The sequence below is a fragment of the Pteropus medius genome, unplaced genomic scaffold (genome assembly GCF_902729225.1).
Source record: "Pteropus medius unplaced genomic scaffold, Ma_sr-lr_union100, whole genome shotgun sequence".
Taxonomy (NCBI): Eukaryota; Metazoa; Chordata; class Mammalia; order Chiroptera; family Pteropodidae; genus Pteropus; species Pteropus medius.
The window spans coordinates 2,677,895-2,702,995 of record NW_024350924.1 but is presented as its reverse complement, the minus strand read 5'-3'; the positions used below and the strand labels follow the sequence as shown (position 1 = coordinate 2,702,995).

Genomic DNA, 25,101 nt, shown 5'->3' with positions numbered 1-25,101 from the left:
GCACCACCCCAAACAAAAACTCCTTGCCAAGACCCACCTGCTATGATGGAGGCCTGTGTTTTGATGCCTTGAAGCCCTTGAAACCAAGACACTAGAATCTGGACTCTGAGTGGAGCTTCCTGTTTGTGCCTCTAATCTTTGGCTCTGAGATGCAAGTGAATCCGAGGAATAGACTCTTAGGGGGTCAGCCCCTCAAAAGGATGAGGTCGCCATGATCTTATTCCAGAGCTCCAGTACCCACATCCTATCTTCCTGTGTCAGAATCCAGCAGATCGTTTCCCTAGTCACAGAAATACTTGAAGCTTTGCTCTTTGTCATACTGAGCTCTTAATTGGCTTTGGCCCATCACACTGTTAGATATAAAGGCTACAATCCCCAGACTAAGTAGGTCTCCAGCTGGGGTAGGAGTCTCGGCCAAGACAGACAAGGAACAAGAACCTGCAGTCTGCTCCTTCACCCAGCCCCTATAGTCAGCTTTTTAGGACTGAGAAACTGATACAAGATCCCAATTTACTTTTTCCTTATCTTCCATTCCACTGACAGGAAACCCTAGAAGAGACACTTAAAGGCCAGAAGAAGCAGCCCAGGAGGAGACAGCAGAAAGATGGGAAGTGGAGTCAGTGCTGAGGACAAAGAACTGGCCAAGAGATCCAAGGAGCTGGAAAAGAAGCTGCAGGAGGATGCGGACAAAGAAGCCAAGACCGTCAAGCTGCTACTGCTGGGTGAGCGAGATGGGAAGATGAGCCAGAGAAGGAGAAGGCCCTGCTCCTTCCTGCTTATCCTGGATGGAGGTGGGTTTTAGCCCACCCCATGGGGAGGAGAGAGGGCAGGTCATTTTTCTCTCCCCATCCAGTCTCAGGCTAGGGGCTCAGGAGCTCTAGAGCGGAGCACGGCCACCCCCAGGGAGATGCAGAACGCTCATCCTTGAACCAGGAACAGTGCAAGGGTCAGGATGGACCCACCCATCTCCAAATCTAACCAAACCTAACACCTCATGGCTTGGCAAATACTGTGAACCCTGGGCTTGCAGGCATTGACCCAATCTGCAGTCAGAGAGGTGAGTCAAGGACTCAAGAAAGCACAGCGGACTCAGAAGTCCTACCATATAGTCGGTGTCATGTTGTCCTAGGGACAAGCCCACTTGCCAAGTATACCGGTTCCTTCTCATTGCTTTCAGTAATAATCTTAGAAGTAGGGAGCCTGGGAGGGTGGATGGAGTCTTTAGCTACCGCGGTGCTTTCCTGGCTCTCTATGCAGTAGCTGCCTCTACAGCCCCTGCCAGATGGGAGCTTTGTCCCCTAGATGAGCTCCTAAGCAGATCACAGGTCTGGGCTGAAAAAAGCAAAGCGCCTCAGTGGCCAGTAGGAGAAACTAATCACGGCTGTAAATAGAACCAAGAAAATAAAGAGTTTGGGACAGCCAGCTTAGAAAAAAATCCCCAGTGGTAGTACAGAGGGAGGTAGCTGGAGCAGGTGGGGTCTATACAGCAGAAGACTGGCTGGCTGCGCTGCATTTCCAAGCCTATGAGCAGCCTGGGAACTGGAGCCCCAGGTTAAGGGCACCTCCCCTCCCCCAACTGATCTGTGGCATGGCCCTAAGGACACACTCAAAGAGCATTCTTCTGTCAGCTGGACCCAGACTTCAAGTTGCCCAGGAGGCTAAAGAATGGGGAAGAGAGATGGCAAAGCCACTGGGAGATCTTTTAAGCCTAATCGGCTTCCTTCTACATTCAGGATAAGCAGCTTTGAGGGAACAAGCAAAGGCTAAGGCAGAGGGCATTAAGGCACCAGGGGTTGTCTGTGTACAGGCTGAGGGAGAGGGCTGAGGGTGTGTGGGGTTTTGATGGAGGAACAGAGAGTGTGAAAGAGGGTATTAGGACATTTTAGTTAACAAAGGAAACAGCATACTGATGAAAACACAGCATTTCAGTGAAGTGATCCAGCTCTCTCCAGTCCTGCCCCAAGATCGTTCTCATTCTCCTGAGTAAAAATGGTCAGAGAGGAGAAATGTGTTAACGGAATTCTCCTGAATCTGTCCGTGGTTCTCAATGAGATTTTGCCACACCCCGCAGCCCTGCCAGGATGGAGACATTTGGAAAGCTCCGGAGACATTTTTGGTTGTCACAGCTGGAAGAGTGGAGTGCTATTGGCTTCTAGTGGGTGGAGGCCAGGAGTGCTGCTAAACACTCTACAACACGCAGAACAGACCCCCACAAAAAAGAATCATGCAGCCCAAAATGTCAACAGCGCAGAGGTTAAGAAGCTCTGCTCTGAATCCTGACTGAATGGCCTGAGCTTGCGGCTGGCAGAAATGGAGAGCGGCGGGCATCCCTAGCGATGTCCCCTCACTCAGCTCCCAGGCAAGCAGGGGCCACCTCACTGGAGGGCTGGGGAGAGCTGGCGGGAATAAGCGTTTCTCCCTGCAGGTGCTGGGGAGTCGGGAAAGAGCACTATCGTCAAACAGATGAAGTAAGTAGGAACAAAGCCCTGAGGGACCAGGGGAGGGGGAGAACTCATAGAGCCAGGGAGGCTCCTGGAGGAAGGGCGCTTCAGCCTTAAGGAACCCGTACATAAAGGATATAAAGGACCCAATGCTCATCATCCGCATGCCCCTTGCCCCTCATCTCCACTTTGGGGTGGCAGTAGGAATAGATTGGGTTATTATGACCCTTTAAATCTTCCCAGATTCCTAGTCCCTTAGGTCTGGTTTCTCAGGCCAGCTAAGGGTGAGGCGTGTACTCCTCACAGGATCATTCATCAGGATGGCTACTCGCCAGAAGAATGCCTGGAGTACAAGTCCATCATCTATGGGAATGTGCTGCAGTCCATCCTAGCCATCATCCGGGCCATGTCCACCCTAGGCATCGACTATGCTGAACCAAGCTGTGCGGTACGTGGTTAACGGTATGTGGTTAAGGGAGGGAGAAATGGCTAAACAGATCAGTGGTCAACAAGCTATGAGGAAACATGGGTCAGAAAAGTTTGGTGTAACTAAAATCCCACCTGCTGAGCTTCAACTCTTTCTACTTCAGTCCTGGATAAGGATGCAGTTCCTACCTTTGTAATAAGTGTTTACAAAAATCTGCTCTCAGCTTCCTCTGCCTTTTTGGCCTATTTTACCATTTAAATGGCCCCCCCATGGCCATGGAACTTTTATAAGCTCAATCCCCGCAGCAGAGGACCCACGTTTCACGGTGGCACACTTCTGGACCGAGCCTGGAGGTCGGAAACACCACAGAGGAAGCCCCAGAGACCTCTGCTCTCTGCTAGGCATCCCAGGACTGGAGAGATTGCCACTCTCTACATCTCAGAAGCCCACTCAAAACCTAATCAGTATGTTTTCTTAGAATCTCACTGGACACTGACGCCACTTCAGGCTTTCGTAGCAATGCAAAACTCTTTCCTTCCAGCAGTATTCCCAGAAGCTTCCTGAAAGGCCAGGACTCCTGAGTAGTTCTCAGCCAGGTTTCTGCCTTACAGGACGACGGGCGACAGCTCAACAACCTGGCCGACTCCACTGAGGAGGGCACCATGCCCCCTGAGCTGGTGGAGGTCATCAGGAACTTGTGGAAGGACGGTGGGGTGCAGGCCTGCTTCGACAGAGCTGCAGAGTACCAGCTCAACGACTCGGCATCTTAGTAAGACTCTGGGGAAGTGGAAGGGTGAGGTGTAAGCCACTTTTTAGAAATCGCACTCAGCCTAAATTTCCAGTCACTGAGAGCTGGACACCCCAGGGCTGAATTCAGTTTGTATGTTTTATTAGGCTTCAGCAGTGCTCTACTGGGCTTCGAATTTAATGCCTTTGGATAGGAACATCTGACCCTATCTAAAGCCATTAGAGTAGTTCTCACTACTCTGAATTGCTTTATTTACTCCAGCTCACTGCAGCCTATAAAGCTGAAGACCCAACATTCAAAACAGAAGGGCTCTGTTTAGCAGCCCTCTTAATTCATTCACGTAGCCTCTCCTTTCAGAACTATGAACACTAGGACGGCCCTGAAGTTCTGCCACACTCTCCCAGGAGGCATGTGATTCATGATGGCCCTTTCAGGGTTGAATTTTCTAGCTGGTAACCCAGGCTCTACTTAGGCCAATAACCAAAAATTAAAGTCCCCTTCGCCCACAGCATCTTATGTCAGGGTGCTAGGGCATGGGTCAAAGAAACTGCCAGAGCAAACCAAAGAAAGCTGGTCAGAGATTAGAGAGAACCAAATTTGCAAAGCTGGTTCCAAAAACATAAGGCACACAGAGTCTATTAATATTATCTCAAACAGCAAAGTATCACAGATGGGCATTAGCTTCAGAGTCAAACAGAACTGGGCTTAGCCCTTATTCTGTGGCTTGACCTTGTAATTACGTTATCCTTCATGCACGCGTACACGCACACACGCATGCACACTCACTCACTCACCGAGGCCCAGGCATTGCTACGTGTATTAGGTCATCACCTCATTTAATCTAAACAATAAGCCTTCAAGTATTTTTTATTAATCTCATTTACAGATAATAAAACTAAGGTTCAGAGAAGTTAACTAACTTGCCCAAAGTCATACGGGTAAATGGCAGAGGCTGGATTTAAATTAAGGTCTATTTAACCACAAAGTTGAACGTTTTTTACGATATACCACAATGCCTCTTGACCCTGGACAAATTATTTCACTCCTCAGAATTTTTCCTTCATCTGTAAAGTGGGATATGAAAGTTAAAGTCTTATGAGGTTTTAAATGTGAAAATGCCTGGCACACAGTAGGCACTTGTGTTCACTTTCCTTCCTTCTCTCAGTCATATCTCTTCACATCTGCCTCCAACTTCTTTTTAAAACTTTTTTATGGTAACTGTCAAACATACACAAAAGGAGAATAACATCATGAATCATCTGGCTTCAGCTGTTATCAACACGTGGCCACTCTGATTTCATCTCCATCCCCCACTGGATTATTTTGAAGTAAATCCCAGATATCCTAAAATTTCATCCTAAAAATTTCATTTACATCTCTAAAAATAAAAATTTTTTAAAAAAGATATCACAACATAATCATTACACCTAAATATTTAATAATCCCCTAACGTTGTCAGATATCCAGGTCAATGTTCATTCAAATTTCCCCAATTATGTCAAATGTTTTCCCCCAACTCGATTCGAGATATAACAAAGCCCGTGCATTGCAGTGATTCATGTCTTACATGTCTCTACGATCTCTTTTAATCTCCTGCTTCTTGATGAAACTTTTGGCATCCATTTGAAACACCAAATCTCATTCAAGGTTCTAGAAAACCTTGTAGTCAGGTAAAAATGCAAAGAAAAGTTATCTGACTTGACTGAAATGAGGCGGAAACTGCCTCGAATGGGCTTGGGCCTTAGACCATCCCCCACTTCCTTTTGTAAGGGCACATGAGAATTTGAAGGACAGAATCCTAGATTTTACAGTATGGATTCCAGTACTGGTTCTATCACCAAGTTAGTTGTATGACTTCGGCTAAGACTCTTTACCTTTCTTGGCCTTGGCTGCGGAAAATGTAACATCATCAGTGCCAATCACTTTTCTCTAGCTACCTGAACCAATTAGACCGGATTACAGCCCCCGACTACCTCCCTAACGAGCAAGACGTACTACGATCCAGAGTAAAAACCACAGGCATCATTGAGACCAAGTTTTCCGTCAAAGACTTGAACTTCAGGTAAGTATGTGGTCCCCTGAAGGCAACACAGACACTTCAGATATCACAAAAGGGCATGGGCACATTTCCTGACCTTCACTAACGTCCAGGCTGAATTAGTGTCCTACTTTCCCCCTTTCCCATCTTACTAACTGGCCCCAGAGTGGCTACCTTTCTGGGGGTAAACATCAAGTACAAGTAGGTCATAAGCGTACCTATGAAATAGCTGTTTCTTCCCTCAGGATGTTTGATGTGGGAGGGCAGAGATCAGAGAGAAAGAAGTGGATCCACTGCTTTGAGGGAGTCACCTGCATCATTTTCTGTGCAGCCCTCAGTGCCTATGATATGGTGCTGGTGGAAGATGACGAAGTGGTGAGTTCCCCCATGACCCTTCCTCTAAGCTTCGTGTCACTTCAGTGCCCCACATGGGTGATTTCAGCTAATACGGACCGTCTAGCAGTCTTCTTTCTAACAGATCAATCGATATCTCAGGCAAATGATCCTAGAAAAACCTTCTTCTGCAGGTTCTAGTTAGCACTTTAGAGCTTTAGACTTACTGAAAGTGAGCTTAGTCTCAGATTAGACATCCAAGGATCACTTGGACAGCACAAAGCTCATAGAAAGAACTAAGTATTGAAGGGATTAGGGATTTTCAACTCGGGAAAAGTAAAGGAGTTATACTTTGTGCTCTCCAAGGGTGCCTGTGGAAGTGAAGGATAGGAGATGAAAATGCAGAGCAGAAAAAAACATATGATGTGCTTCTTTACACAACATGATAGAGTTTGAACTGCTGACCTTACTTGGAAGGCTAAACATATACTGAGTGCCCAGGAGAGATGGCAAACCACACTAAAAAGAGATACGCTACTCCCTACCTTTCCTTTTACATTTGGAGCACTAGTCTCTCCAAGAAAAGGAGGTAGACAAGATACCTCCAAAGCCCACTCTGGTACCTCTGCTGGTTATTTCCTCTTAACAGAATCGTATGCATGAGTCATTGCACCTGTTCAACAGCATATGTAACCACAAGTTCTTTGCGGCTACTTCCATTGTTCTCTTTCTCAACAAGAAGGACCTCTTTGGGGAAAAAATCAAGAAAGTCCATCTCAGCATTTGTTTTCCAGAGTATGATGGTAAGTGTCAAGGGCTGGAGACCATGGTAATGCTTTCTTAGTAATGACTGGTGATTAGCTCATTTCCTATACCAAGCAGACATAAAGGAACTTGTCTTTAAGGACTACTAAGTGTGACTCCTTTGTTTAGCCGAGTCAAAGATCCTTATTCCTTTAATATTCATTCCTCTTATGACCTTTATGATATCCAAGTGATACTTGGATGTCTAATCTAAGAAACTTGGGCATTTAGTAATAGGTTTAAATTCAGATGTCTCTAAAATAGAGCAGACGTTAGATGTGGGAGAACCACCAACCATTGAGATACCTACCAGAAACTAAGGGTGGAGACATAGAGACACCTCTCCTTAATTTCTTTGCTCACCTCAAGCGAGAAACACTGGAATGCAAGAGGGGACCCTCCCTCCATAAGTAGGCCCTCCAACTGCAGCTGTTTGACACAGCATTTTGAGGATCAAGTCAGTCACCTAAAACGTTAAGTGGACAACTAAGAAAGGTTAATTTATCCCACTTTTTCACTATTTTTCTGGAAAACCAGGAAACAACTCTTACGAGGATGCAGGGAATTATATCAAGAGTCAGTTCCTTGACCTCAACATGCGAAAAGATGTCAAAGAAATCTATAGTCACATGACCTGTGCTACAGACACCCAAAATGTCAAATTTGTATTCGATGCAGTTACAGATATTATCATCAAAGAAAACCTCAAAGACTGCGGGCTCTTCTAACCTTCACTATTTCTCAAGTATACCTTCTATCAACAGGCTTGGAATCTGGGTAATTTCAAGCAGAAAATTACGGGTCAATATACCATGACATGGAGAATGAATGCCTCCTCCCTTGGAGGTAGAGTATGCGTGATTGTAACCGTGTCTCACACATCTTCTCAAAGTGGGATAGCTAGTGCAGTGTAAAGGGCACGAGGCCAGGAGTCAGAAGACCCAGGTTCCAGTCTCAGTTCTGCAATTTACTACAAAATGTAAATATTTCATTTCTCTGAGCCTTGAACTCCTCATCTATAAAAGGAAGATAAATTCTCTACTGCTTCACAGGGTTATTCTGATGATCACAAACATAAGTGAAGGGAAGGCACGTAAAGGCTGTGTTCATCACAGAAAGAAATCCAATATAAAGCTGCCATTTATGAAATTCAACACTAGGCTTTTAGATGAACCATCCCAAACAAAACAGCAAAAACAGTCAGAAATAAAACCTCAATAAACGTACCACTCCTTTTTATGATCAGACCTTTATGTGCCTTAGCTCAGAGATCTGGATCACTGACTAGCAGACATGTTTGTTAGTTTCTAAGGCACATATCTAAAACCATCATCTGCATTAAACAGAGACTCCCTCTGCTCCCCAAGCTGCCAAAAAGCCTGTTTTTTCATCTCTATAAGTAACTGTTTCTCAGCTACACGAGATACTTTCTGAATAAACTTGGACATTAACACACTCCCACTTACAGTATTGATGTTATTGCTGCCGCTTCCCCATCACAACTTAGAATAAGTGAACAATTCTAAAATTCTCATTTCAACTGCTATATATTTCAGGAGAACAAAAAAGGCAGCTGATCTTGCTTTAGGCACTAAAAATCTTTGCAGCTGTGTCCACGTTTTCATCCTGGCTGAAAACAACATCTCCCCTAGCAGACCAACAAGTAAATTATTCCTTTGAGGAGAAACGAAGCTTGTATTTATCTTGACAGGAGGTGGTGAAGTCAAGTATAGATTTAGCATTTACAACTACTAGTGAGGAAGGCTCTTGGCATCAAGATGTAGTATAGAAAAGAGTCAATTAAAATGAAAATATGCTCCTTGCCAGAAACACACATCACACTTAGGCTACTACTAGCAATATTGATACTAGAAAGCCGTATGAACTTGAAATACACTGAAGAATAAATTTGCAGCTGTTAAAATTGGATTCATTTAATAGTCTTTCTGATTCCTTGAAAAGAAACCAACTTGGGAAAATTACCAGAGAAATAAGGGAAACTACTCTGCCTACTGCAGATCAAAAAACTTAAGCCAATGAAAAAACCTGGGCAATACTAATATATTGCATCCAAGAGCTGTTCAGGGACCATTCTAAATGGTAATGCTCTATCACTAACCTGTTTGCTTTAAGTCAACATACAGAGGTTCTGAGTCTTTTCTATTTTTTTCTATCATGGATCTTTCTGGCATGCTGATGAAACCCATGGGCCTCTTCTCAGAGTATTTAAAAACACATAAAACTCAGAGAATTACAAAGAAAAGCAACCTACTGAATATAGTTCTATCTATGCAGCTCTAACGCTCCAGGTTAAGAATCCACGCTACAGGCGCCAAATGTAATTTATCCCATTTATTCCACCTTCACATAGGGTAGCCAGCCCACTTCCCCCCAAATACCAGATTGTGTCTTTTTATTAACTTTTCCTTATCTCTGACTCAAGGCAGGAATTGGTTATGGTCCAAACTGTAAAAGCCTAACCCAGACTGCTTGGTTATTGATGATCATCTGGAACCTACCCTGTAGTATGAACCGACCCTATGGCAGGAAAAGAGCCAGTGGGGTAGGTCCTCTGGTAGACCAATCTGTAGCAGAACACGGGTGTTATTTTAAATTTTTCTCTGGTAGACATCGCAACTTTTAATTGGTATGTAAACAAATTCACACAAGCCACCTTCTATGAAAACTGCAAAAAAGTTTATTTTGGAGGCTGGATGCGGAAGTAGCAGTGCCTATGGCAACTGCGTTCTATAGCTGCTTTACCGAGGTTAGGATCTGGTTAGGTTATTCATCTTACAGTGTTTTCAAGCTAAAACTCTTCTGGCGAGTCTACGTGGGATAAAACTTTGAGGCATTGGTCATCCATTCACCTGTACCTTAGAACAAAGTCAACATAATTTTTTGAAACTCTTGGCCAACATTGGGCTCTCATAGAGTAAAGGCAAGAGTACGTCATGTCAAACGCTCTGGATAGGCTTCCAAGAGGCATTAATCCTCACCCCAGCTTGTCTGTCAGGCCCAGAGAAGGTTTCCAAACCTCACACTGTTTAGAGCTAGAGACAAAGTACACTAGTGCTTCTCCTACATGTCGGCTTATTTTTATCTCATGGACTTTGATTCATGTGCATGAATGTTCTCTTTGCATAAAATAGCTGCGAGAAAGCTAACCAAAATTAACCCATATACTCATTCTGCTGTCTTTATGTCTTTTGCTTCATTTTAAATTTACACTAACTATAACTGTTAAATTTGATGTATTTTTATGTCATTAGAAATTCTTTTCTGTAACAATGTAGGTCGGAAACAAATATTCAGCCCTATTTTCATGAACTGTAATCTTAATTCTTAGAATGTTAAAGCTAGAAAGAACATATAAACACATTCCAGGCCCATCGCTAGCAATTTATAAGTAAGAAACTGAGCCCACCACGGAGGTGGAGTATCTATTATCGAAATCACACTGCTAGGCAGGAGCAGAGCGAGAACTCCAAAACGGGTCTTCTGAATCAAAAGCCATTGGTCTTTCTATGTGCACCATGCGACCAACAGCCCACCATACACTGTAAGGTCAAAGCCAATTTTCTCATTCTAAGCTCCTCTTACTCCCAACCAAATTCTTGGTTATTTTTTTAAATTGTCATCTCTTAAATCATATTTAACAAAATCATCTCCAAACTAAATACAAATCAGTCTCACAATGGAATGTGAAATTAGCATAAAATAAAAATAGAAATAGCTTTGTCAGAGGTATAATTTCTTGCTCGTATCCTTAGAGGGCAAAGCTCATCGTGTATTCCCTTGCGTTGCACGATTAGACACTGACGACGGTAAACCAAATGTCCATTAGGTTCCATTTCATATGTAAAGTTGATAAAATCTTTTTTTTTTTTGCAAAAATACAATATGATTGATACACAAGGACATATACTTTATGATTCCACTTATATGAGGTACTAAAGTGGTCAATTTTATAAAGACAAAATAGAATGATGGTTACCAGAGGTTGCGGGGAGGAGTTATTGTTTAACGGGTATGTTTCTGGAGATGGATGGTGGTGATGATGGTTGTGTAACAATGTAAATGTAGTTACTATCACTTAACTATACACCTTAAAATGATTAAAATGGTACGTTTTATGCTATGTATATTTTACTACAATAGAAAAAATGGAAAAAATACAATATAATTGGAATTGTGCTTTTACGTCTTTGTGGATAAAAAGATTGAGGAAAAGCAGCACATTGCAGTCTTAAAAGCAACGTAAAAGACACTTACTTGTAACAGTTCCTATTCTGATAAAAAGGTTCACTTACATGTACCCCAAACAGTCCAAGCCAGGGTAACCCATTGCCAAGGTGAGAAATAACAGCATCCAAAACACACTCTCTACTTGGAGATGTGCTGCAGCCCAGAGCATGCCGGCCATGCTGGGCGGAGGTGGTGGGGAGGGGTGAGGAGCGCGTACCTCCCACTGCCCGCTCCACCAGGTGCATGCAGCCCCGGAGCAGATTCCAGCAGGACTTCAGTGCTGGGCCAGGGGCTGCAAGTGTGCCAAGGCCTCTGGTGGTCCTGCTACGTGAAAGCCTGAAGACATTTCTAAGGTCTAACAGACCTACTGCAAAAGGGAACTTTTCTGCCCTTTGGCCATGAAAAAGCACCAGTATGGAAAAAACAAAACAAAACTGGATTTAAATGCAAAACAAAACCCTTTTTATCCTGCTTCACAAATTTTAGAGCAATTTATAGCTGAAATTCATTTCGGGTCTTCAAAATGAATATGGGAAATGATGCTGAGAAAAGACCACTATCTACAGTGAATATCTTTGTTGGTATTGCCTTAGATTACCTTTTTGTAGTGCAGTATAATCCTGAGTATTGTGAATATTTACAGAGCACTTATATATTCTATTTGATGAGAGCCATAGGACATCATAGCTGGAAAGAGTAATTAAGTCTGTTTTAGGTAACAGATGAGGGATGTTAGACTGAAAAGACCAGAACTTAGCATGCCCAACAACTCTCCCTCATAAAATTCACAGAGGTCTCAGGGCCTTCATCCTACATGAGCAAGAAAAAACAGTTACAACAGGTAATTTCTTGTGATTTGTTGTGTCTACTGGGAATCTCTCATACACATCAACAAGCTTCTTGGTAAAATGGATAACCCAAAGGAGTATGGCTGCAGGAACAGGGGGACAGTAGAGGATAGAAGATAAAGAAATCAAACTATAGAATTTAACATTCCAGTTGTCAAAGTTCTTACAGCTAATGAATGCTAATACAGAGACAGTGTATTCACTAATATTTGATTATTTCTATTTTGTTCATTCCCACTTGATTTCAGGCAAAGAAAACATTAGCACTGGGCATACACAGCCTTTAATATCTGACTCCTCGATCATCCTTACCTACCCCTTCCGAAGCCCTCGAAAACTTTCAGTATACGGTTATATTGAGGCTAGCTATCTTTGCTCTTTATACACCAACTGTAAATGAACATTCATGCATTTACACAGGTACCTCTGTCACAGAATAACCTTTATTTTGGTGTATCTTTCAATTTTCACTGCATAATTAAATGCATTAAACATGTTTGCAAACCCCAAGTTTCTTGTTTTGTCTTTAATTTTGTATAAAAATTAAACAGTCTATCTAAAATGTAGGAATGTTTTGAAGAGTCCTCTTAATAATTTTGGTGGAAGGCACTTTTAAGTCATGTACAAAAGGTGCTTCTTATTGGCAAATAAAAATAATTTAGCTGTTCATTCACTAGTGATTTTGAGGTTATCTGTCTACTATTTGTGTTGATCTTTAATATTAGGTCCTATTCAGTTATCCCCAAATGTTGGTCCAGGTTAGCTGCATCAGAAACACCTAAGAAACTTACTTAAAAATACATGTCTGATATCTTAATGTAGGAGTTAACCAAGGAATTTATGATTTTAATCTTGCATCTCAGGCATCTACTCCTGTATAACATTCCTTATTATGTCTTATTCCTCAGAAGACTTGAGTCAGGCCACATCTAGGCCTGACACAGTATCAGAAAAAAACTGTCCTGCCCTGACTTGTTCTAAAGAGTTCTGAAATATGCTCTCCTCAGCAAAAGTAACTCATAAAAGGTTATCAGAAAATTGGGTTTGGGGTCGGGGGGTGTTTAAAACCTAAAAAAACGGTAAAGAAACAAAGATCCTGACTGTCCTGGAAGACAGTTCCCCAGTACCTCACGTACATCTTCCTTTTACTTCTCAATAGTTAATAGCGAGATCAACTTCCAATTTCAGGCCTCAAAGCAGCCTGGTTTTCTCTTGTGCTTGGACAGCTATGAAGCTATGTGGACAGCTATGGCTGGTCCAAAGTCAGAGTTCTCATTTGTACTATAAAGACAAGTAGAATACAAAAATTCCCTGTTAGTACTGGGAAACTGATATAACTTTGTTCTTAAAGTCAGTATCACATATGAAAGATTTCACAAGTAATAAGAGTGAAGGGAATTGGTGCTGTTTTAGGTTTTTATAAATGAGAAGACTGCAATTTTTTGAACAACTAGAAAGGGGGAAAAAAAAAATCAGTCAATGGTGGAGTTTACCTGGAATGAGACTAACTTTACCTTATGTGTAACTGCCGGTACAGCAAGGAGCTCTGAGACAGCAAACTCCAGAACTATGCTAAGCAAATGGATAACTATATGAAGTAGCTAGTCAGGCCAGGCAAGCAATGTCCAAAGAAAGTTACAGCTGCAAACGGTGGCCCAGATATAAGAATGTACACAAATGAATTAGAAGAACCAGCAGTTATTTTTAAATACTCCAAAGTGTGCATATAATAAAACACAAATAGAATACATAAGAGAATAAAAAATATACGAGAACAGTGTTTTAAAAATTTGGTCCATCTATTCTTAGAATGTAGCACCTTGTGAAAATTAACAATCCATCAGTGAAATAATAAAATGGTATACTAGATTTAGAAATCAAACTGTCGAAGATAAAATGTCATCTCAAGATCCACTTATGAATACTTGTAAGAGTTTTTGGAATTTTCGTGCCAAGAGGTGAAATCTGTTCTAAGAATAAATTTTATAAGGTTAGTGAAAACTGGCCATTAAGAAGCAAAATACTTCCTCTTTACAGAGAGCCTAATAGATGGCAATTCTACAGCCCAAGGCTTTAATCAGGTGGAGAAGATATGACTGTCAAAAAATAAAGCTATTATTTCTGTCCTTCCTGCTAGGGTCTATTAAACACTGTTCTTTATTAAAATTTAATTTTCTTAGACGTGCTGATTTCTTAGATGGTCCAAAGCCTGGCCACCTCAATTCTGATACATGACCTATGACAATCTCCAGCATTCTCCACAGACAAGACACAAGGCAATTTTTAGTTTCTTTGATTACAAATATCAATCCTTTTTCTCCATGCTAGTAGATATGATGTTTCATCCCCACATTCTGGCTCTGCTGTAAGAAAAAAATCTTTTATTTTAAAATACAATAGTGATTTGCAAGACTGATGATAAGAATAACCGTTTTAAAATTATAGACTGCTAGCCTACTGGCCAAGAATCAATCTCTAAGATGGAGCGAAGTGATTTTGACTTAAAGCATATTTGAAAACCACTGACTTATATTGTGTCCTCAAGGAATGTGCATTTAGATAAATTATCTGGAATGGTGTGGCAGGGGAGATGATCTTAATGTAAATACAGAACAAGATAAATGGTGTAGTGGCAGAAAAGTGGAGAACTACTGTTTTTCATAGAAGGGCTAAAAAAATGAATGTATCAGATAGATGTATTCAAATGAAAATATAAAATGCATTTCAAAGTAAAATTAACTTTTTTGGATTATCTGTTATTTTGGGTTATCAACAATACCATCCCATTAACCCAGACTACAAAAGGACTACAGTTAAAACAACATTGGACCAGGTCTCATTCCAGATGATCCTATATTACAGAATACAATAAGAAAAAGATATATTCAAAATGAACAAGTACTATCGACCCTATTTACATTGTGGGTATAAGTCCAACAGCCACTGAAGCTAATATTCTTGCTTTCAGATCCAATTTTCCCAACCCTAAACCCTGTTAGATAATAGTTTTCCATCTGCATAGTTATATTTTTCCAAAAAGGTGTAAGAAAAAAAAAAACTACTAACAAAGGCACCGAACTACTGTGGCTTGCTTTCTGAACCAGCTTTGATGACCATGAAACTTATTTTTTCTTTTAAACTAGTGAAAGGTCACATTAAAATATGAAATAGAATTCAATCCTAAAAGATTGGACCCCATAAGGCACTGCTCAAACTACTGATACGGAATGCCCATAATGCATTCTCTTCATTTGCCTTCTTCCAATGGACCATTCAATATTTAATGACATTTGCTGTACATTGTACAAAAGGACCCGCAGGCTAAGGTGAACATAGCTCTCCACACGACCAAAACGTAAATTTGGAAAATGGATTAGGACTGCTTATCACTTACACAGATAGGACAAAAGACCCTCAGTCTGGCCAAGATTCAACAATACTATTATACCAAAAGACTAGACCTTCAGGGAACCCTTCTTCCTAAACCCATTTTCAGACAAAGGCCAAAGCACACTCAGTGGGGGCAAAAAGAAACAGTAGAAAATATTCCAGAGAGGACTAGTTACAAACAGGAACAAACCTGGACTCTTTACTCACCATTTTAATACTGCTGCCAACTATAACAGATTAAAATCTGTACACACGACAAAGTGGAAAAAGGTCCCAAAATGCAATAGTTTCGGCAAAAGAAGGCACTAACTAAGGATTACTACAATTAACATTGCTACAATAAAAACAACGGCAAACAAGGGTTTGGCACCACATTTACAAAGTAGAAGCATGCGCTATTAATACACTTCAGGTGTTTCCCAAGAGAAACAGCCATGGGAGATGAAAAACAAGGGGCATCTTTTACAAAACTCCCCATGACAGACAGACAAGCAAGAATCAAAGCGGTCAATTTAGTAGCTATGTAGCAGCAAAGTCACTGGTTCTGTTTCAAATTTAGCAATTTGCATTTCTGACTGGCAGATGCCCTGTGTGTGTCTGGATTCAAGAAGCTGACTTTATCATACTACAGAAGCATTTATCTAGTAAGCATAAACCAGGTTAACTTTCAACCCTAAGCTTTAAAAAAAAAAAAAAGAGAGCTAGAATCCTATTACAAAACTCTCCAATATAATTACCATTTAGAAATCATAATGGTACTTTCAAAAGGATAGTAACATAAATTTCATCCAAAAATGCCATAATTATTGCCCCAATACTAAGAAGAATTAAGTAATTACGGAAAAATTGTTTTGACCATATCAAGAGTTAAAAACAGAGTCCTACTAAGAGGAATATTTTCAGGATGATCTCATCATGTGCATAGTTAAGACTCTGTGTTTTAATAGATTCTTTTGCAAACAGAAAAATAAAATTTAGTAAAGTTATTCTTGATGAAAAAAAAACCTTTAAAAAAGAACTATTGGTTGTCTGTCAAGAAGGAAAAAAAAAGAGTAAGCTACATATTGAAGTTCTGGAATGCAGCACCTCAACTTCACATCTGCCCTAAACATTTGAGATTATGAAATCCAAGTAATGTCTTGATGAGTGAATCATACTTTACAACTGTTCCAATTCCAATGTCTGACTTTAGCATCTCGTGTCAATTAAGAGTTCCCTAATACAGAAGATTGTGCTAAAGAGTGCTAAGATTCTGCATGCTGCTGCCATTCCCTGGTCCCGTTCATGCTTGCAGCTGCCCAATGAGACAGCAAGAGAAGTCTGGTCTCAACACTCCACACTGTAATAACTAGAAAAAAAGAATATTCTTAATTAGAGGAAGTTTACAAAATCAAGAGATATCACTTCAGCACTATAACTAAATTGTTCAAAGTTTTACCTTTCATTGACGGCCACACTCTTCAATAGAGTCCACATTCCTTTAAGTTGTTTTTAATGATGACATCTGTAACGGCATCAAAAACAAACTGCACATTCTTGGTGTCTGTGGCACAGGTGAAGTGGGTGTAGATCTCCTTGGTATCTTTTCTTCTGTTCAGATCTTCAAACTGGCACTGAATGTAAGCAGCTGCTTCTTCATATGTATTGGAACCTGAAGCAGACACCAAATAGTCTCAGTTCAGATTATAACAGCTGCCTGAATTCAGTACCTAGTCAGGCCATCGCCATTTACTTATGAAGAGATGGAACATGACCCAATTGAATAGACGTATTTCTATATTTCTACAATCATTAGATTTTTCTTGAGAGCAGACCCATCACTGTAGGTAAAACAAAATCCTAACGAAGATCCAGGGAAACAAAACTTGAAGTTTCTCCTTCCCCTTTCATTTACTTTTCAGCTAAACAATCTAGAAAGTATAAAAGGAAATTAGGGAAGGAAGAGGATACAGTTCTAGAATATACCTGCTTAAAAGGTCAGAGAGCCTATACTGCTTGAGTGATCATGAAATAAACAATTCAAAAGGGTAAGCCACACTTCTTTTCAAAAGTCATTCCAGTTTTAAAGGAGTTTAGCCTCAAAGCCTTATGACAATAATTTAAACCACCAAAGGTAAACTAAGAGATGCAAAGGGAAAAGGCCTTGAATTATACAGTTTTTGGTAGTAAATTTTGTCATATATGAATTATATCTCAATGAAGCTGTTATTTTTTAAAATGTAAGGAGGACCAAAAGTAAATTCCATTTCCAACAACATTTGTATGGAACAGTCCTAATCACCTGCTTCCTACACCATCTTGTCTACCTGTGAGCCTTCGGAGTAACCCTAGAGACTGGCTGCAGAGCCAGGGAAACTCAGCAAAGACAACACACACAGTTACTCCTATGAACGAGAGGCTATTTTCAGTGACGTTAAACATGACAAAAAATACCGACAACTACATATATAAAGAAGACTAAATAACAAAGAAAAGCTTAAAAAAGAACAGAATATTATTTAAACAGAATATTTAAAGACAGCTTGGTAGGTGCTTAAAATAAGTTTCTTGAAAGCCACATCACTTTTTTAAATTTAAGGAGACAGATGACTGAAAATCAATTTTGTCTGGAAGGAACAGATGATACTTGGAAAATAGGCTTGGAAGTTGGCACCTCTCCCCCCACCACCCCCCAAAAAAGGGACATTGATATTGAAGGCACTCTGCTGTGTGTGAAGATTCCAGGATGGAACATTAATGTCAACCCTTTCACTTAAGATTTCTCTCTCATCCTAAAACTTGGCTACTTTCTAATATAAACTCACCTAGTTCTCTCACCTCCCACCTCACTCTGAACAGAAGACCACATTTCCAACTTCTTTGAGAAACAGGTCATGGGGCTTAAACTGTAATTTCAACTTTGTAGCCCAACACCTCCCTTAAAAAGTTACCAATATCTGCACTAATTATCGCACTTTGGGCCTTAGAGATGTCTTCCTTCTGGTTCAAAATTCAATTGCTTTACCTAGACTCTTTTCTTTTTCAAGATGAGGTGAAATTCACTCAACATATAATTAACTATTTTAAAGTGTACAATACAGTGGCATTTCCTGTATTCGCAATGTTATGCAACCACCACCTGTCATTTCAAAACCTTTTCACCACCCCAAAAACAACACCCATTTCCATTAAGTAATCCCTCCCCATTTCTCTACCCTTCACCCCCCAAACTCCTGGTAACCACCAACCAGTATGCTTTCTATCTCTATGGACAGGCCTATTTTGAATGTATCACATAATAGGAATTACACAAATGTGACCTTTTGTATTTGGCTACTTTCACTTAGCATCATGTTTATGAGGTTCATCTAAGTTGTAGCTCTGCTCCTTTTTATTGCTAAATAATACTCCATTGTATGGACTTACCATTCTATACCTATTCATCATGCCTAGACTCTTGATTCCTTCTTTTCCCACCTGCTTACGAATCGTGCTCCACCAATTACATGCACTTTTTATAACTTCTCTTTTGCTATACTCTTAAATCTCTCCTTCCCCTGTAATCCAAGCGGTTCGAGAGCAGGCTTGCACTTGCCTTCATTCCTTCCCTGCCTACTCAGTAACTCACTGTACCTGGCTGGCTCTATGCTCATCACTCCACCGATAATGCTCTCAATAATGGTTAACTCCAGAGGCCAGGTTTCAATGTGTGCCTTACTTTGTTTTTCAGCACACATTGTTGACTGCTCCTCACTTTTTAAACTTTCCTTAGTTTCTGAAGCTTTGGCTCTCCTGGTTCTTCTCTTTGGATCCTATACAAATCTTTCTTTCTTTCCTGCTGACAGAGGCTGGTGTCCGCTCACATTCCATCCACAGTCTTTTTCTCTCATTATGTATCATCACCCTATGTAATTCATTTCCATGTTGTATTTGCTCATGATCTCTAATCAATTTATCTTAACCCCCAACCTCTCCCTAAGCTTCAAGGCAATGTATATAAGTGCCTATTGGATATCTCCATCTGGATGTTCCAGATACGTCAAAATCAACATTCCCAAATACGAATTCAGATGACAGAATCAGCACCCAATCAAGACAGAACTCTGAGAGTACCTTTGACTTTTCCCACTTCCTTATTTTACTCTACTCTACAGAAGGCATTTACAGTGTCGGCTCAGCAAGTAAGAGCTCCCTTTCCCTGGAAATACCCAAGTCTAATCTAAAGAGCACAGTGGTGCAGCCCTGGCAGTCATATTTGTATCCCTGTCCTTGACTGGCTGACTGAACTAAGAATTTCTTCCTGCCTTAACCTTGGCCAGGATCTAAGAATCTGAACCTGGGGCCAACTGATCCAAGTCTAGCCTGGTCTTTTAAATGGAGGAGATACAGAAAATGTGGCAAGGCCATCTTTTATCACATAAACTGAGTAGTAAAAAAGTTGGTAAGGACAGAGAGAATAAAAATAACAGAGAAGGAGAAAAGACATGGGGAAAAAAGTGCTTCCAGGGTTAACAGCTTTCTATTTCCTAGTTCTAAGTACATTCTGAAGACCTGTCTGCATTCTTGCCTTTGGCTTCTTTGGTATATCCCTATATCTTCACCAAAAATTTTTATTTGCATCCTACAAAGGGTCCTTACTAATTCAACTCCCCTATTTTTATTGCATAATCTTTCTAAAGCTCAGTTCCTATTGTATCATGTGCCCTAATTAAAATCCTTCAATGGCTACCCAGTGTCTCAGCGTGAGAAACTAGGCTCTCCGTGAGCATCTGTGCCCATCTCTCCAACCAGTCCTTCTTACCACTTAAAGCTCCAGCACTACCAAATTCCTTTTAGTTTTAGAACAAATCATATGCTATTGTCTTCTTAAAATGCTTTTATTCCCCTGTCTGCATAGTGATTTCTAATTCCTGCTCTTACTGTCTCACTCCAAGTGTCATTTTTTCCTAGAAAAAGATTATACTGAGCCTATAGAAGTAACCACTGCTTCTGTTCCTCTTTAAGAAAAATTTTATACTACAGTGAAATTCTTTGTCTTTCTCTACAACTAATGTCAGTTTTTTGAGTACAAAGACTGCATGTTATCCTTGTATTTTTGAACATATTTATACCAAATTTTGATTTTTATCTTTCTTTATATTCCTCAAAAAATGAGAACAGAAATATAAAAACCAGTAAACTCGATTATGTCTGGAATAGCACTTTAGCCTTAAGAGGTCTTAATCACATGCTTAATGTTGACATCTCTATCTGTGAACGCTCTCTGTAAGGATATGCAGGCATCGTCCAAAACAAAAAAGAGTTGTAGAAACATCACTGAAGTGCTGATCTAAGATGTGTACCTCCAAGAAAATCTCTCATGATCCCTTACCTGTGTATTCTGGGTAACAGATAGTTAATGGACTCCTCTTTATTTTTTCCTCAAAAAGGTCTTTCTTATTGAGGAAGAGAATGATTGAAGTGTCTGTAAACCATTTGTTGTTACAAATGCTGTCAAACAGTTTCATGCTTTCATGCATTCGGTTCTGAAAAAGAAATAAAGGATAGGTCAATAGCAAAAAGTAAAAGTGGATTAACTGTTCATGAAAAAACAGACCAATAAGTTTTAAAAGCATTGAATGGCACTCATGGAATTAAGTCAGACACTGATAACAACAAAAGCTGGGCCAGTCCTCAGTTTTGTAATTCTTAAGAGGCTGGGAGGAGGAAAAAATATGAGTGACAAGAGGACTTAATCCTGCCCACATAACTCAGTGTGCTGTTATATCTTTTAAGAGTTAATAGGGCATGGATCAATATTTTGAAAATCTAATCTCACTGACGAGGAGAAAAATTAAGGATGTTAAGTTTTGGTTCAATGAACACATGGATGCCCAAAATCTTCCTAAGAGTTATTTTCTATTTCCTCACTGCATGAGAAAGGCTTTTTACCAGAAGCTCCAACATACCATCTCCTCATCTTCAGCCAGAACAAGGTCATAATCACTGAGGGCCACACAGAAGATAATTGCTGTCACTCCCTCAAAACAATGAATCCACTTTTTTCGTTCTGATCTTTGGCCACCTACATCAAACATTCTGAGAAAGAAGAAAAAAAAGCACAAATTCAGCAAGGTCACACACACATTTTTCCCTAAATTGAAATTGTTAGGGAACTTCACATTATTGCTTATTCTAAACCCCCTTTGTAATAGAAAAACAAATAGATAAAATGTAGTCAAAATAATCTTCTGTAGTTAAAAGTAAAACACAACATGAGAAAACCAAATTTAGGAGTAACCAAAATTCTCATGTTATATACACAATTGAGCTTCCTCTCTATCAAAGCTTATCAGATGTGCCAAAAGTTGGCAGAAAAAGCACCGAAATGGATTAAGGGAAGAGAAAAAAGACAGAAAAAATAAAGAGCTGAAAATACAACTTGATAATAATAACTTTTATTGTGTTTACCATAGTGCCAGACACTACCCTAAACATCTTAAGTACACTAACTCATTTAACCCTCATAATGCTCCTATATTATCATCCCCATTTTACAAATAAAGTGAGGCACAGATATGTTAAATAATTTGCCCAAGGGCACACGCTATTAACAAATGGGTACTGGATCTGAACCCAGCACTCTAACTCCAATACCCAAGCTCTTATCCACACCATCACTCTGTCTTTCAAATGATTTACCTCTTTAGTTAAAAGAGAACAATGAAAAAATATAAATCCCCAACCTGCATTCTGCTTCTATAGACTCTCGCTACTGATTCAAAAGTTTTCTTCTTCTTTTTTTTTTTTTTACTGAGGTATAATTGAGGTATATTTTCCTAACTTAAAAGAAAAAAATATTTGAGATTATTAAAAAAAGTAAATTATATTTTTTGGTAGGACTCTAAGAACCCAATATCTAAAAACAAAACCAATGTTCCCCAACTCCAAGTCTTATTTGAACCTAATTAATAATAGCAAAGCCTCAATTATTCACACACTTCGTGTTCCACTCTGGATTAGTTTTAGTTCACTGCTCCATTCTGGAGGTCTTATTTGATATCCAGAGTCAACTGCTCAAGTTCTATCAACAGTGTCCTCATCTACCTCTTACAGTAAAAGGAACAACTACACAGCTTTGTCTTTAACTGGTACTTGGGTCTGAGGGGGTATGCAAACAAATGGGTAAATATCTTAAGATATATGTTTGATGACAATGATAAAATTTTTAAAGGTTGAACTCAATCAAGCTGGTTTAGTGTATCAGATCTACAGTGACTAGGGGTTTATTCCAGAGAATTCTTCCTCCAGAGATTAAGAGAAACAAGAGACAGTTGAGTAACTTCTCAATGTGTGTTTGAAAAAGAACAGTTATCTTATCTCTTCAGGACCCAACTTTTTCTTTTGATTGATCCTGCAGCTGTTTTCGACCTTTGGTCATGAAACCTAAAATGATGCAATCAAAGCTGGCTTTAACACAGGGTCATATTGTAGGTTTTAGGAAAGTTAACATATATTGTACCATGGACGTCTTTCAAGGGGAGATACCAATAATTTTAGTTAACTTCTCTATTTTCTTCTACAAAGTCCATAAATCTGGTCAAACACTATGAAGTTCCCAAGGTAGGCTTTTAGTACATATGAACATTTACAATATCATTCACTAACAGATCAACATTTCATAAACATTACCTCATAACTGAGAGGCAAGTAAGCAATTATACAATGCCTTGCATATAGTAGATGCTCAATAAATGTTTGAATAAATGGATAGTGGTTTTGCCTAGAGAGAAGAGGAAAAGGAAGAAATAATAGTACTTCATAACAAGATATCTACATGCCAACAATAAAGTGGGTGCAGCACCTTAATAAGATCTGGCTACTGATGCTGACATAACCAGTAGGATTTACCGAACTAAAGATCAATCTATGACATCAACAAGAAAGTTTCCCGTACTAAATAAAGGTCACAGCATTTAATTATAAATGGATGATTAATCTTATAGTACACAAAGAGACACCTTATACTTATGATTTCATGGGTGATGATCCATGTGGCCTTTTCTACTCTTGTTAAATAAATTCATCAGTACTAAAGATAAGCAGTTCTATTCTATAAACACGTATCTGAACTGCTATTTTCCTGTACCAAGTTTCAAATCCATTTTTGTGTATTAAGATTTCAAGACCTCAACTGGTATCTAGTAATACCTAAACTCTGAGTGAACTGAACAAATCCTCTGAAGCAAGTGTTTTCAGAGAAAGGAAAAATGAGAGGATCTGAGCTAGAAGTTTCATTTGCATTAAAAAAGAAATAAAAACATTAATGATTTTTAAAAGTTACATTTGTATGCAACAATGCTCAATATCACATTCTACAAAAAAGCATACTGAGGTAGCAAAAAAGAACATTTTACTATTATCATCAATACACACACACACACACATCAAATAATAATACACACGATATATAGGGTATGTATATTTTAATATATATTGAAGGGGAGAAGAGTTTACTCCTAATCTCAAAGGTCACAAAAGCAGAAAACAGGAACCAAAAAGACAGTTCTAATATTTACAAAAGATCATTGGTGCAGAGACAAGCTGAAGCCTATTTGAGTTACTAATGCTGATAAGAAAATCCTCCATATTAGAATCCTAGAATTTGCTCTAAGACAATCATTGTTTATGTCCTCACACTGCGCTAGATAGCTCTAGCCCCAGCTCGATTTCCCATTCTGCATTGTGTTAAGAACTCAGTTATGCAGGATACTGTGCACAAATCAGTCCAAGAGCCATGACATCGGCCCCATTCCATTAAACTTAAAAAGAAACGCAATCCAGTAAGAAAAGATTGACGCTGGTAAGAAAAGAATTTCCATTTTAATATCGAAATGGCAGAACAAAGCCACACAGCTAAACCAAAAAACTGGTTTTTTATCCTTTTATAGTATTGTTGCTACCCTTCTAAACAACAAACATTCAATACCTGTTTTGGTAATTCCAATAAAAATGCAGCTGAAAAGAATAAAATTAAATAGAAAATAAACTGGTAGCCATATGATTACTTTTACTGATACTGAAGTTATAATTTAATTGTGATTTAAGTTCCTCCAAAGGACAAAAAGATTTGATGCTATTTGGAGAAAAAAGGAATGTCTGGGCCCCCACAGACATTTATACTGGCTGATAAATATAGTGGTAAGTTTCTAAACCAAGGAATATTGCCTAGAGAAATTTTACCCTGATTAAGAGACACTAACTAAAGGAAAGATACTTGGGTTTGGCACATATAGCGTAAAGGCTAACGACTTACTTGAAGTACAGCTCTTTGAAGGTGAAATGTGTTTCCACAATGCCTGTGGTCTTCACTCTTGTTCGCAGGACATCTTGCTGAGTTGGAATGTAGTTGGTTTGGGATATTCTATCCAAATCATTTAGGTAACTAAATAAAACACACATTTTATTTTTACCTGGTGAAGCCAACCATGTGCAGAGCAGTCAAAAGACAAAACTAGTTCTTTGCTAAAAGTAGATTCTGAACCTGTCACTAAAGTGGCAAAACAAAATCAGATTTTCAATATCAGAGAAATAACGAGAAAAATGTGAACCTAGCGCAGGACAATTAAAGAAGGTTCTATATATACCACACAATGAACTATGCGTTGCACAGTTCAAAAACCAAACCAAAGCAAAAGCCCTCTGACATTTAAAGTTAATCAGTCATTTGTATGTTCAAACATTTGATAGGACATTAGAGAACAGTATTTGAATTACTAAAATTTTAAAAACCATGCTCAACGAATAGCTCTGTTTTCATTCATGAAACGAGAGTTGTGGGTTGTTTTTTTATCTAAGCCAAAAAA

At 39.5% G+C, this 25,101-nt stretch overlaps 2 protein-coding genes across 2 annotated transcripts in view; one reads left to right on the top strand and one right to left on the bottom strand.

Annotated features, from left to right (window-relative positions):
* The first annotated feature begins 389 nt into the window (after positions 1–389).
* GNAT2 (G protein subunit alpha transducin 2) lies at positions 390–7,519 on the top strand. The gene is made up of 8 exons (XM_039841121.1): positions 390–722; positions 2,426–2,468; positions 2,748–2,889; positions 3,480–3,637; positions 5,550–5,678; positions 5,900–6,029; positions 6,637–6,790; positions 7,329–7,519. Exons 1-8 carry the CDS (start codon positions 605–607, stop codon positions 7,517–7,519), a joined length of 1,065 nt encoding a protein of 354 aa, XP_039697055.1. The 5' UTR covers positions 390–604.
* Positions 7,520–12,311: 4,792 nt separating this feature from the next.
* GNAI3 (G protein subunit alpha i3) overlaps positions 12,312–25,101 on the bottom strand; it is a 34,837-nt gene continuing 22,047 nt past the window's right edge. Inside the window, exons 5-9 of the mRNA XM_039841120.1 lie at positions 24,552–24,680; positions 21,205–21,334; positions 20,628–20,781; positions 16,716–16,928; positions 12,312–16,625 (exon numbers count right to left, since the gene is read on the bottom strand). Coding sequence (XP_039697054.1) covers positions 16,738–16,928; positions 20,628–20,781; positions 21,205–21,334; positions 24,552–24,680 — 604 coding nt within the window. The 3' untranslated portion in view covers positions 12,312–16,625; positions 16,716–16,737. The remainder of the gene's footprint in view (positions 16,626–16,715; positions 16,929–20,627; positions 20,782–21,204; positions 21,335–24,551; positions 24,681–25,101) is intronic.